The sequence below is a fragment of the Rattus rattus genome, chromosome 3, assembly GCF_011064425.1.
Source record: "Rattus rattus isolate New Zealand chromosome 3, Rrattus_CSIRO_v1, whole genome shotgun sequence".
NCBI lineage: Eukaryota > Metazoa > Chordata > Mammalia > Rodentia > Muridae > Rattus > Rattus rattus.
In genome coordinates, this window is record NC_046156.1 from 174,986,346 (window position 1) to 174,999,982 (window position 13,637).

At 42.9% G+C, this 13,637-nt stretch overlaps 1 protein-coding gene across 1 annotated transcript in view; it reads left to right on the plus strand.

Moving 5' to 3' along the window:
- Nucleotides 1-1,010: 1,010 nt before the first annotated feature.
- C9 (complement C9) overlaps nucleotides 1,011-13,637 on the plus strand; it is a 48,029-nt gene continuing 35,402 nt past the window's right edge. Inside the window, exons 1-4 of the mRNA XM_032896839.1 lie at nucleotides 1,011-1,138; nucleotides 11,993-12,086; nucleotides 12,749-12,893; nucleotides 13,171-13,318. Of these exons, the coding sequence (XP_032752730.1) occupies nucleotides 1,017-1,138; nucleotides 11,993-12,086; nucleotides 12,749-12,893; nucleotides 13,171-13,318 (509 nt within the window). The 5' untranslated portion in view covers nucleotides 1,011-1,016. The remainder of the gene's footprint in view (nucleotides 1,139-11,992; nucleotides 12,087-12,748; nucleotides 12,894-13,170; nucleotides 13,319-13,637) is intronic.

The following is a 13,637-nucleotide window of genomic DNA, read 5'->3' on the forward strand; positions in this document are numbered from 1 at the left end:
CTCAGCTGTGCCATGGGAAGGTCTGAGGCAAACCTGTCTCCACGAAACAAAACTGTTAGGAATGGCCTGGATGTGCATTCATACCTGTAACTGCAGCAATTGGGTTTAGGCAGAAGGGCTGCAGCAAGTTTCAGGCTATCCTGAACTGCCTTGTCAGACCCTGCCCCAGACAAACAACACAATAAATGAGAGTAGTGTCATGAGACATCATAAAGTTATAAAATATTACCCACCAAACTCCAACACATCAGATACCTCTCTGCTCTCCCTACTCCCCACCCCATTGTGTATTCTAAGTCCCAACCCTGGCCACACATGAGAAAGATTTGAGAAGCCCCGCCCGTTAAATTTGAGTGAGATAGAAAGTGAAAGACTTCCACACTTGCAACATCCGCAGGTCATTCTCTGGTGCAACCAATGTTCTCAGAAAGGCCGCGTGGTCCACATTCTTCAGTGCTTCCAGAACCTCTCCCTCTCCGAGGCCCCAGAGAATGTGGAGATGTCTGGCAAGCAGCATTCTTCATGGCAGGAAAATTCCTACCCTTTTGGTGGCTATTGCTAAAGCCTTGTGGCGCTTACTTTGTATTTTTCAGAAGAATATACATATAAAAATGATACATATGTCCCCACCTAAGCCTTGACTTTCATCCTGCTGTTTCTGTAGTTATTCTGAACCTAGGCCTCTATGAGACTATTCCAAAGGCCTCTCCCATAAATTACGCCTCTCTTAATCTGCCCTTCCAGAATCTCCCAAGAAAAGAACTGCTAGGATTTTGTTTGATCTGATTGGTTGCTTTATTTTTACACAATCCTACTCCCATTTTAGCTTGCTTTTTTTTTTTTTTTTAGTTCATTGCACAATGACACTTTGTCAATAAGGGAAACTAGCAGCCAGGAATTACAATAAATGACTCTCTATTCGTTGGACTTTGGTACTTAGGTAGCACGAACTAACACAAACAAAACCCTGAACATATATGAGCAATTATTGTTCCCTGTCCTTTGGTTGCAAAGAAATGCTTCTCGCGACTCCAGGGCTGCCTAGGAGGAGCGGCATGGCCTCAGGCGTGACCATCACCCTAACCATTGCAATCTTTGCCTTGGAGATCAATGCACAGGCCCCAGAGCCCACTCCCCGGTGAGTCTGTGACTTGTCTATCTCTGGAATTCTACTGTGGAATCTGCTGTCTCAGGGTCCAGGGCTTAATAGCAAAGTAGGGACAATAAAGGTTAAGCTAAACAGTGATGTATAAAACCCTCAGGATTTAAACTTTCTAAACAAGTGTATTCATGCTTCTGGAACTTCGTTCTAAAGAAGGAACTGAAATGTCAATACTAAGATATTCTCTTTAAATATTTACAATAGGGTGGGGAGGGGGAGATTGTCGCCAGTTTGTGACAAATCAATATTGATCAGTGTCTATAGGCTGAGCAGTTTCCAACAAAGGTAGTTAATCTTTCTGTCCTTTATCTCAAACCTAATACTTTTTAACTGTTGGCTGTGTGGCCCTTTGGCCCACATTAAGCAAAGGTTAACTACTTGTCTTGCCTTCTCTTCTGTGACATCCCATTCTGTGGCCCACGTTTTGTGTTCTGGGTCTCAGGGTCTACTTGCTCTAACCAAGAACTGTCAGGATGCAGTTTCAATGATTTCTTCCAGCACTGCCTCTCTATTTCCTTCTTATCTGATCCTACTTGGGGTTGCAAAACCCATAAGATATGGTTTGCATATGGTGTAAGGGTGTCCCCAAGGTTGCATGTACTGGAAACTCAGTCCCCTGTGTGGCAGCAGAAAGAGGTGGTGTAGCCCTTAAGGAGTAGAAGGTCTCAGGATTCCTCAGTCGTAAATGGACCGTCTCTGAGGAATGGGCCAAGCCTAGCAGGAGTGGCTCCTAGCAGGTATCTGGCTAGGCTGTCCCTCCAACCCGAGTCTCCTTACACACCTGACCCTTCTGAATGCAGAAACTTCCCATTTTGCTTCTAGTGACCATGTTATGATACAACCCTGGAAATTCTCCTCAGATACCTAGGCGATGCTGTTTGAGATTTGTAGTCACTTGTGAAGAGAGTAAAATGCTCTCCTGCACACATCACCCCCATCAGGCATTCTGTGTCAGCAACAGAAAACAGAGTGTGACGCCATGCCAAATACACCCAGCAAATAAACCCACAAGACAGTAAAAGCCCCCCGCCCCTCCCCGCCCCCCCGTACATCACTGCACCCAGGACTGCTAGAGATCACACCTGCTCGAGGCTGTCCCTTCCTACCATGTAAACATCACCGGAGAAGACGCACACCCATGTGGTCCAATTCAGCTTGTTCTCTAAGGGCCGACCAGAAAATTGCCCTGATGCCAACACAAGCCTGGACACTGTTCCTCTGTCTGCATTAATCTTATTCTGTGTCCAATTCCCCTAAGTTTAACAAAAGTCTATTTTGACTCAGCTAGTCAGCTTATGCCACCTTTGCCTGCCTTCTGGCCGAGGTAGAGGCGATTTGGTCTGGACTCCACCCACCAAACATGGGTTGTGGTTCATTTTCCAGGAGAGGACTCACAGAAGAGATCCGCTCAGACCCACAAGAGCTCTGGGATGAGTGCTCCTCCCATCTCCTCTCCTCCTCTGCGGACAATACCTAAGCATTATCTCTCTGTTCAGAAAATAGTTTCACTTTTCAGTTTCCTATCTTAACTCAGAAGGTCTGTGTGCAAAGACTGTTACTGAAGGCAGCGTTGGCATTCTTGTAATTAACCTGACCCTCTCTTAAGGTGTTTTTTAAAAAAAAAATTAAACAGCTCAAATTTCTGGACGGAGGCTCAAACCAGAAAGGCTGTGGGAAGACCGCAGTTGCTTTGACGTTCCCACCTCCTGGGTCTGGTCATACTCATGTTCCAGGCAGGGCCAGGGAGACCCCTGGCTGGCCCCAGATCCTGGCATTTGCATTCTCCAGTTTAACTGAGCTTCCTGCACTTCCACAAACATGCCCTTCAGCATGTGCCAGAACGGCCCGACTCGGAACGCTCTGTGCTGTGCCCTTTAAGACGAAGGGTTCAGAGACACAAGGCGCTACATGAGACCATTTACTTGAACAACACAGCAGCAATATTTCAAATGGTTTCTGAGCATGTATTTTCTTCAGACATCCATAGCTCACAACAAGCCACCATTGTCTACCAGCATTGAGGTCAAACCACCTTTGGAAGCTGCACAGGCTGGAATGAACGACTCAGAGTCTCTGTACGTTGGTTCCCTGATCCATAAGACACTGATCGTGGTTGGTTCCTGTGGCTGCCAATGCAAAGTTCAGAAATTAATTGTTTTAAACAAGCTATCTGTTTCCCCGGCTGGAGGCTGGAGGTCTGACATCAAGATGTTGAGAAAGCCAAAATCACTCTGTCATTTTGGGGTCAATCTCAGGTCTTCACGGTTGCACAGCAAGCGTTTTACCTACAAGTCATCTCCCCAGGCTCCACATTTCTCCTTTCTGCACGGACACCAGGTGTACTGGACTGGGGCCTACTTCCATAAACCCATTTTAACTCAATCACCTCTACCCAGATCCTATTTACAAATAAATTCACATGCTCAGGGACCAACCAGGTCTCGGAACCTCAGAGCATCGTTCTTTTTTGCAAGGGAACACAGTTCAGTCCATACACTTATGACGACAGAATTCATCTGGTAGTGTTTTCATGGGAATGTTAAGTTATCACATGTGTGACATATTTCAAGCTTCTGCCTCAGGCATGTAGAAAGAATTCAATAAGCAGCATCAGGTATTAGTTTATATATATGTGTGTGTGTGTGTATGTGTGTGTGTATATATATATATAATGATTTCACTGTTTTTTGTTGTTGTTGTTGTTTATTTGGTTGGGGGTTTTTTGTTTTTTTGTGGTTTTTTTTGTTTTTTTGTTTTTGTTTTTTTTGTTTTTTTTGGCTTTCAAACCATTCCTTGTTCAGGATTGGAGTTACAGTAGCTTTGGGGGGATATTACAAGGTTCAGTGGGACTTTGACAACAGTAAATTGTGAGTATTTCTAACTTTCACCTCAAGGTGAGTTCCCAGGAGAACAGGTCCTGGGGAAATCATCATCTCAGATATTCCTTTGGTCCTTTGGGTCCTGATGTGTAGCAGGTCCTCAGTAAATGCTCTCCTATACCAGGTCCTTGAGAAGACATAAAATAAGTGTTGTAAACTCAGAGATGTGCCTTAAGATGTTAACTCTGGGCGTTTTATTATCTTTTTTTTTATCTTCATGAACTATGTGAATTTAGCATACAGTCCCAATTAGATGAGATTTCCCCACAGCTGAAGATTCCTCCTACAGCAAGTGCCTTCCTGCTTGGACCAAGCACGCTGTTTTGAATGTGAGCAGCTACAGTGGTTTTCTTTTTTTTCTGGAAACTTCTCTCCCGGTGGGAAGACAGGACCCTCCTTTAATGCATTTCTGGCCCAGAGTTAGGTCCCCCGTGTGCTGGTGTGCACAGCTTTGATCTGGGGCTCACCCTCCCAGCTGAGACTGAGAGACTGGGACATGGGCTGTCCTTGATAGGCATACTCCATCTGAGGGCCCAGAACGTCCCAGCAAACAGAGCTCTGCTCTGCCTAATAATAGCTTAGCAGGATGACAGGCAGGCGGTGAGCCCTGTCCACAGGCAGTCCTCAAGCTACAGAAGATTATCTGCTGAGTGAGTCAGAGGGGCTGGCAAGGCAGTGTTGGGCTCGGAGGGTGGAAGAGAGGCAGAGTTATTTGAGGTCACCTGACTCCTGTCCTAATATTTATGCGGTGTGCTTATTCAATAACACTCTGTTTGCATAACCTTTTAGTCCCCCCCACTAATTCCTCAGAGTCCTGCTTTTACCATGCATTCGGGTAGCCAGACACCTGACAAAGTGAGGACAAAATAACCAGGGACTGGTGCGATGTTCAGTTTATTTTTTGTGCCATTTGGCATCATGTCCCTTTGCAAGCTGGCTGTAGATCCAGGCAAGAATTATGTTGTCCAATTGACACACCGTATAAAAAAAATAAATTGTACTCTCTACATCTCAAAGTGTCTACAAATATCTTAAGGCTATTTCATCCAGAAATCACTGAGCAAGCTCAGCTTATCTCAAAGACGATTTGTGTTGAGGGCGGAAGCAAACAGAAGCAGCAGAGCCGATCGGCTCTAAACCAAGTGCAGCTGTTCTAACTGGGTGATTCTGAAACAGTAAGTTTAACTTGGGATAAGCAATGTCCTTCTCCATTTGTATTTCCTGTCAGCAAATCATAATAAGTGACACTTATCACTCAAAGTCAAAATAAAATGCTTACATGGAAGTGACCTTAGAAAGGAGTATTATAAAGCCTACCATGGGTAAGCACTAGATGCCAAACCAAAAGACCTCGATTGGTTCACCAGGACCAAATGGTAGAAGAAAACAACTGAGCCATAGAAGCTGTCCTCTGACCGTCATGTGCACACTGTGGCAATCTTGCCCCTCTATAAATAAACAGACAGGGATCTGTCTAAAACTTGACATAAGAGAAATAAAAGTTAACAACACTAATTTGAAGTTTAAGTATAAGATTTTTTTGTTGTTGTTGTTGTTTTATTAAAACCACTTGAAGTTCATAAGCTGAATTGGACTCCTGATGCTCAGTATTTACCAATGTGACTATATTTGTTGCATTAAAAAATATATCATTACATGAACATGTGGTTAAAAGCAAGGCTCTATCTGATATGACTAGTGTCTTTAAAAAGAGTAAATTTGAACACAGACAGAAGGAAGACTACATGAACATACAGGGAGTCCAGTCCCAAAGGACACTTCAATACATTTCCCAAACCTCAGGGTCAGGAATCATTGAAGAACAGGGGCAGAGAAGATCGCAAGAGCAAAAGGAACAGGTAGTTGGCTAAGAGACTATGTCTCTTAAGAACATCAGAAGTTGCACCCATAAAGTCTCACCAACATGACTGCCTACACAAGGACACCAATAGACATGCTGGAGAGCATGAGGGAGTGCTCATGTGGCCTTAAACCTGTGCAAGGATCTGTATGCAACAAGAGAATGCTGAGAGTGGGAGAAATAGTCTTACCCCGGGAAGAATGCAGTAATTGTTTACTCAAAAACAGTCAGCCCTGAAAACAGACATACAAGTAACATTATACAGATTGAGCAGGTTACATGTATTTACATGTATGTATATATGTATGTACGTATGTATGTATGTAACAACAATTACTAAAAGAGGCCATGAGTTTAAAAGGGAGCAAGGAGGAATGCATGGGATGGTTTGGAAAGAGGAAAGGGAAGGGAGAAATTATGTAATTATAATTTCAAAAAATAAAAAAAATAATTAATCAAAAGAGATACAAGGAAGCGAATATGACAATCTACAATCCAGAAGACAATGAGTGGTACCTCAGCAGAGACCAGCCCCACTTCACCTGCTCTCAGATTTTCCTTCTCTAGAATTGTTGGGGGGGGGATTAAATTTCTATTGTTTGACTGATCCAAGCAAATTACTACACAAAGTCTAAGACCTAAAGAGGGGTTGTAAGTACTGTGCCCAGGGCTAGCATGTGGTCTTCAAACATCTTCCTTTGGGGATAGGATGTGTTCTTTTTTTTTTTTTTGGTTCTTTTTTTTGGAGCTGGGGACCGAACCCAGGGCCTTGCGCTTCCTAGGCAAGCGCTCTACCGCTGAGCTAAATCCCCAACCCCAGGATGTGTTCTTGAAGGAATGAATTCAAATCATAGTCCGGAAGGGCAAAGGTAAAGATCAGGTGCTTTGTACAAAGTCCAAACTGTGAGTTAAACCGTGAAAATGGAAGGAGTCCTTAAGTAAACTGTTGAGAAAGAGATGAGGACATGCATACACGGTCAACATGAGGTTATTAATGCAAAGAGCAATAGACAAAAGCACACAAGCGAGGCCAGGACCACTCTAGCAAGGTTTAGTCACCAGTGTATGGGCAGATGAGCAGTCCCAGTCACTGGCCAGGATCAAGTTTTACCCAATCAAAATTATAATTCCCTTTGTAGTATTTCAGTGGGCATGGCTTCCCAAGCATGATTCTCTACTATGCACCATAGCACGCGGCTGAGAGATCTCAGAGTGCCGGCCTATAGGGTGGTTTCAGAAGTCAAACCCTCAGGGAGATGCTGGAACAAAATGCTAACATGTTCACCTAAGTGAATGATTAGATAAGGAATGAGTGAATAGATAAGGAACTGATTGTCATGTTTCAGGCAACAAGATGTTGAAAGGGATCATGGAGTTGTAAAAAAAGACAAACCCTAATGTAATTTAGGAAACCAATGATAGGCCAGTTCAGTGACATATTTAAGCCAATGGTAACCTCAGGTCTGGGTGATGTGGCCAGAATGAGCACTCCCACACTATGATAATTTCACACTCTCAGTTAGCATGGATTTCCACCAGATTGTCAAGAAGTATTTTCAAACATTACTTGAACACGAGAATCATCTGACTGGCCTTTTAAAACATGGTTTTGAAAACCTAAAGCTCATTTCTGGAGAAATTGAGCTAATCTATGTGATTGATGTAAATAGATTTATTTATTCATTCATTTATTCATTTATTGTGATACTGGGAAGTTGAACTTGGAAGCTTGTTCTTGCTAGTAAAACACTATACCATTGAATCAGATCTCTACTACAACTTTGGGGGTGTTGTCCTTTTGTTTCCAGGAAGAACTGTTTTGCCTGTACATGTGTCTGTGTACCTCCTGTATGCCTGGGGACCTCTAAGACCAGAAGAGGGCATCCAATCCCCTAAAAGTGGAATCACAGATGGTTGCAAGCCATCGTTGGGTGCTGGGAATTGGACTAGGGTCATCTGAAAGGACAACTGCTCAAAACCATTAAACCATCTATCAATTCCCCCAAATTACTATCTTTAATAGCTCAAGATTATAAAGTTTAGTCAGTTACAGAACACAAAGTATATCAGCCACTGCTAGTTCGGACCCTTCTGTTCCAATGAAGCCTTAATGGAGAACTTCTAGCAGAAAATTTCTCAGCTAAGCAACTTCAAAACATACACACATACTTCAGCTTATTGGAAAAGAGATTCTGCTATGAGTTTTTGCATATGAGTTACATACTTTTAAACTGTAATTCCAGAAGGTGAGGGCTAATCCTGGATAGGATGGATTGACCAATTTAAAAAAGTGGTTGGTTACCCCCCATACCATTTGTGCCACTATCACGCCTCTGGATGTTTCTGATCAGGCAAGTCATTACTGTAGCTCACAATGTTCATTACTTGATGAGACTGGTGTTATGTACAAAATACCTTCCAGGGATATGAATGCTAATCACTAAAGGAAGCCACCAGTTGAGTACTAGCTAGATTTCTCCACATTGTCTCACATAAGTATGTTATGTTTTTTGGCAGTAGAGCCTTACTATCAAATTGTGAAGAGTGACCAAGTGCTTCAGCCACAGTCTGCAATTTTTTGAGTGGGGCTGTCTATGAAACCCCATTGGTCAATAACTCAAAACATATAACCCATTTCTAGTACTGACTGCTTTTTTTTTTTGATAGTGTATGATGTCCACTTGAGGTAGTGTCTTTCTATTATAGGGTAAGTCCACTTAAACTCCTTTGATATATGTATATATTTTAGGAATCTTCTGCAGTGGGTCCCCTTATGACTTTTTCAAAAGGATTTTTGGGTAATTATTGCTCTACTCTTCCATTTTCAGAGCCTCTTTTTAGGCCTTGGGTTTCTCTGGCATCCTTTTTCTTTATTCCTCACTGAACAATTCTCCTTCTAAGATCCCATGGCACTAGTAAAAAGCAAAGAATTGTGTCTGCAAAGTGTCCTTTGCTGGGTAAATAACAATATTCATACAGTCCAAGGATTTTAAACATCTCTGGGAGTGATTCTCCACACTGTATTAGAAGACTTAAGCCTTGTCACATATGTAGTCTTTCTAACTAGTAGAGAATTTTCAGTAGGAGCAGGATAACATTAAATTCTAAAAAAACCCTCTGGATTCCGTGTGCAAACTAAGTCAGAAAGAAATTATCAGAGTCAGCTAGAAGAGATGTTATGTTAGTGTAGACCAGAAGAACATCTGGAAGATATTAGGAAGTAAGGATGAATTGGAAAACCATTTACAAGACTGCCAACAACAGGTTTCAATGCTCGATTAGATGTAGAGATGAGGAGGGGGGATAGAGAATTAGACAAGTAACACCCAGTTTCTGGCTAGGATAACTCATAAATGAAAGAGCAGTCCTGAAAGAAAAGGAAAATAATGAATTCATTTGGGAAAACATTGAGGTCAATGGGCCATGAAGATGTCCAAGTCCAGATGTAGAATGGAGAATTAGATTCCAAAGTTTAAACTTCAGGAGAGATGTCTGGACAGCACGTTTATCTCTGTCTGGGTGTCATTAGCACACATGTGGAAACCATGGATCTGAGAGGGGAGAGGAGGGCAGAAAAGGAGAGTGGAAAGGCAGAAAGGAGAGGGGAATCTAATGACAGCACCTCAGTGAATACATAGCACTTCAAAGACTAACGAGGAGGAGGAGGATCCTACAGAGGAGAGTGGAGCAATCTAAAATAGCAGAGAAAAGATCTGAGAAAAGGGGGTCCAGGGTTGCCCAGTGCATGAAAAATTGGTGGAATGTTTGATCCTAAAAGAGACATCTATATAATGTATGTCATAGATCGTGGGATATTGGAGAAGAAGGAGGAAAGAATGTAAAAAAGCCATAGGATGAGGAGATGTCCAGCAAAAATATGGTTTTGGACATATTACATGACACGAACTCACTATAGCTGTTGACATGTGCACAAACCCTGAACAAAACTGGGTACATCTTTATGGATGGGACGCACCCTTCTCTGGAGGACTGTTGGCTGTTAATGGCTTCTGAGGGAGAGAGAGAGTTATGGTTTTTTTTTTTCAGAAGTGTAGCCAGTGATAAGTTATGTACATTCCAGAAAATAACCTTCCACCCACATTAAATTAAATTAGGTCTAATTATTAAATCAATGAATAAAATTAATTAGAAATTAATAACATTGAATAAATTAATCATGAAATTAAATGAAAGCAACTTTAATTAAACTGAGTAGATCACACCCAAAAGAAGGACTGACCGTGAGGAAGAGTTTTTGCAAGAGAAGGAGAATGAGAGAACGGAAGGAAAGGGCCAAGGAGACCTCAGATCATCATGCACAACCATGAAACTGCAAAGGAATTAAAAATAGGATAAAAGAAAATACTGAACAATTGTCTTAAAAAGCAACAGTGGTCAATTTTCATAGATGGCGAGAGCCGGTAAGATAAGGACTGAGGGGAGGAGCGTGAGTCACGTGACAGTCGTGGCAGGCGCAAGCGTAGAATGCATGGGCAAGAGTTGGGAAATGGTTGGTGGGTAAGAAGGTAGATAGGAGGAGCGCAGGCTACTTTTTCAAGGAATTTCAGGGGGAAAAATGAGTGAAGGCTCATTTTGAAATGGCTCGAGGAGCATGGAGGGCTGAAGGATGAGAGTCTTACTGGGAAGAAGAGACATAAAGATATTTATTGCGATCTTTAGAATAATGTGTTAGCATGCAGAGCGGGAGAGAGATGACGTAGCTGGCAGAAACTGAGGAGTGTGGGGAGGGGGATTTGTCTGTTCATTTATTTGCTTACTTAATATAATATGTTACAGTACAGTTGGAGGTAGATGGTTATGAGGAAGAGTTTAAAACGGAAACCACGCCCAGCCAATCAGCTACAAATTGGAGCTGAGCTCTAGAACATTCTTATGGAAGGATTGAACCTACCTGGACCTCCTCCTGGTGCAAAAAAGATGCAAAACATCTGTAGGATTCCTGTTGGATAGCTTCCGTTTGGTTTTGCTTTGTCTCTTTCTTATCATTTAATAGGTTAAGTGCCCAAGATGAGGCTTTGATGAAAAGAGACACCAAGGGAACCAAGGGAACAGCCACAGTTCAGAACTAGAATTCCTGAGAAATAAGACTAAGAAATAAGGCACTGTGCCTAGGGATGGAAGGGAAGCTGGAAGCGCTAAAACACATGATGCTAAAACTCAAAAAGATCTTGAGGAAGTCTTGATGCGGACTGTGCGGCAGGAAAACATCTATTTTTGAACAGAGGCGTGGAGGTGGGGGTGCTGATTTACAAGGCGTTTGCTACAGGAATGGCTGGACTGGCTGGCTTAAATTTGCAAGGGAACTAACTGGGCAACTCCAGGCTTTCCCAGCCTCTCAGGGGTAAGTGAGACGCACAAAGAAAGTGGAAGAACATTTCCAGTTCCAATGAGTCCATCTCGTACTTGTAAAGAGATGAGTGCATGTCAAATACCTGTCAGAATCAACCTTGGCTGTCTTCACCGCCATTCGCCATGCTTATTACTGCTGTTGTTGATAGGCCAGACTTAAACAAAAGAATGAATTGAAAACACAAAACACTATATCCCCAAGGGTCATGGAAGACACAGTAAAGAGTGTGGGTGGGCTGGGGAGATGAATCAGTTGGTAAAATGAACATATGCACGAAGACCTGGGTTCAGATCCTCAGGCCACTACTTAGAGGCAGTTATGGTAGGGTACATCTGTATGTCAACTGGGGTAGAGGAGGAGATAGAAACAGATAGAGCCCCAGAGATGGCTGGCTATCCTGTCCAGCTAAATCCAGGAGCTTGAGATCCAGTGAGAGACCATGTCTTAAAGAATAAGCAGAGAATGACTAAGACTTCTGTAAACCTCTTACCCCAACTGCATGCACACACATGTGCATATGCATGCACACAGACACATTCATAAACATGTATATACACAAATGCATATATATCATACATACTATGTACGTGTGTTGTGTGTGTGTGTGTGTGTGTGTGTGTGTGTGTGTGTGTGTGTGTGTTATGGACTTTAGAAGGCTTCTGGGAAAGAGGTGTACGTGACGGTCATTTTAAACTGATACTTTTTAATCTCCGTTATAGGGACGAGCCATCAGCAGACTCCCTCCTACCAATAGACTGCAGAATGAGCACATGGAGTCAGTGGTCACAGTGTGATCCTTGCCTCAAACAAAGGGTAAGTATTTGAATCCGTCCAACCTAGGTCCTCAATTGAAAACTGGTCCCTTCAGGGAAATGGCTGTGAGGTAGGGACCCCCAGGAGCAAATTCCAGTCCAGAAAGAGGTAACGAATGAATTGAACCTGACCAAGTGAGCTGCATGTTGCACAGGAGACTGGGTAAGTGTTGATACTTTACTCCACAATCTAGAAGGCAGAGCACTACTATTAAGCAAGGTCAAAGACAGTGCCTTCCATCTCTCTCTTAAAGCTTAAAGTCATTTGGGTGTAAGGGGTGCAGTGGTGTGTGTGTGTGTGTGTGTGTGTGTGTGTGTGTGTGTGTGTGTGTGTGTGTATGGCTTTATTCCAGTGGTTCTTCACCTGTGGGTCATGATCCCTGTGGGGTTGTATGACCCCTTCATAGGAGTCACCTGAGACCATCAGAAAACACCGATATTTACACGACAGCTCATCATAGCAGCAAAATTAGTTATGAAGTAGCAATGAAGATAATTATGCTTGGCGGTTACCACGACATGCAGAACTAGGTTAAAGGATCATAGCTTCGGGAAGATTGAGAACCACTGTTTTAGACCGCAATCCACCTTTTCATTAGGAAATAGAATATTTTCAGCTGCTTTTATTTTTGTTTGTTTGTTTGTTTGTCTCTTTGTTTACAGTTTCGCTCAAGAAGCATTGTAGCCTTCGGACAGTTTCAGGGGAAAAGCTGTACTGATGCTTTGGGAGACAGACAACATTGTGAACCCACTCAGGAGTGCGAAGAGGTACAGGAAAACTGTGGGAATGACTTTCAGTGTGAAACAGGTAAGCTGAGGCTGCAGGTGCTCTCTCTGGACCTCTGTCTACACTTGTGAGTGAAAACACACTAGCATATGTTCATAGGTAGACATATTTCCAAGTGCAATGGCTCCTCAACAAGGGCTAGCTATGTCAGTTGTATAACAAGGGCTAGCTATGTCATCTATGGAACGAAGTCAAGTCTTTCTAGCTACTCACTTCCAAAGCTAATGTGCCCATGCTGACTTCAGCAAAAGAGGAAATTTAGCATTACACACAGCATGTTCCTTGATTTTGACTGCAGGCAGGTGCATAAAGAGGAAACTTCTATGTAATGGTGACAACGACTGTGGAGATTTTTCTGATGAGAGTGACTGTGAAAGTGACCCACGCCTCCCGTGCCGTGACCGAGTGGTAGAAGAATCAGAACTGGGACGAACAGCAGGCTATGGGTTTGTATCTCGCTTGGGTCTTTCACGTGAAAAGGATGGAAAGGGTCTCCAATTCATTTGTCAAAAGGAAGCTACCACAGAAAGGCTTATACAAACCATACAGCTGATACTTTCTTCTGTATTCTTTGGTTGGCCTTGGGGTGACATTTGAGGCCCCCAGAATATTTAGTTAGTGTGTAAGGATACCCTCTGGCCTCAGTAGAGGTCTGTTGGATGAGTTTCACTGTCGGTGAATAAGAGATGGTGCACCTCATGTACAAACATCAGGAAGACCACAGTGACAGACATGACATGTCAACATTTAGAATTAAATGACTCA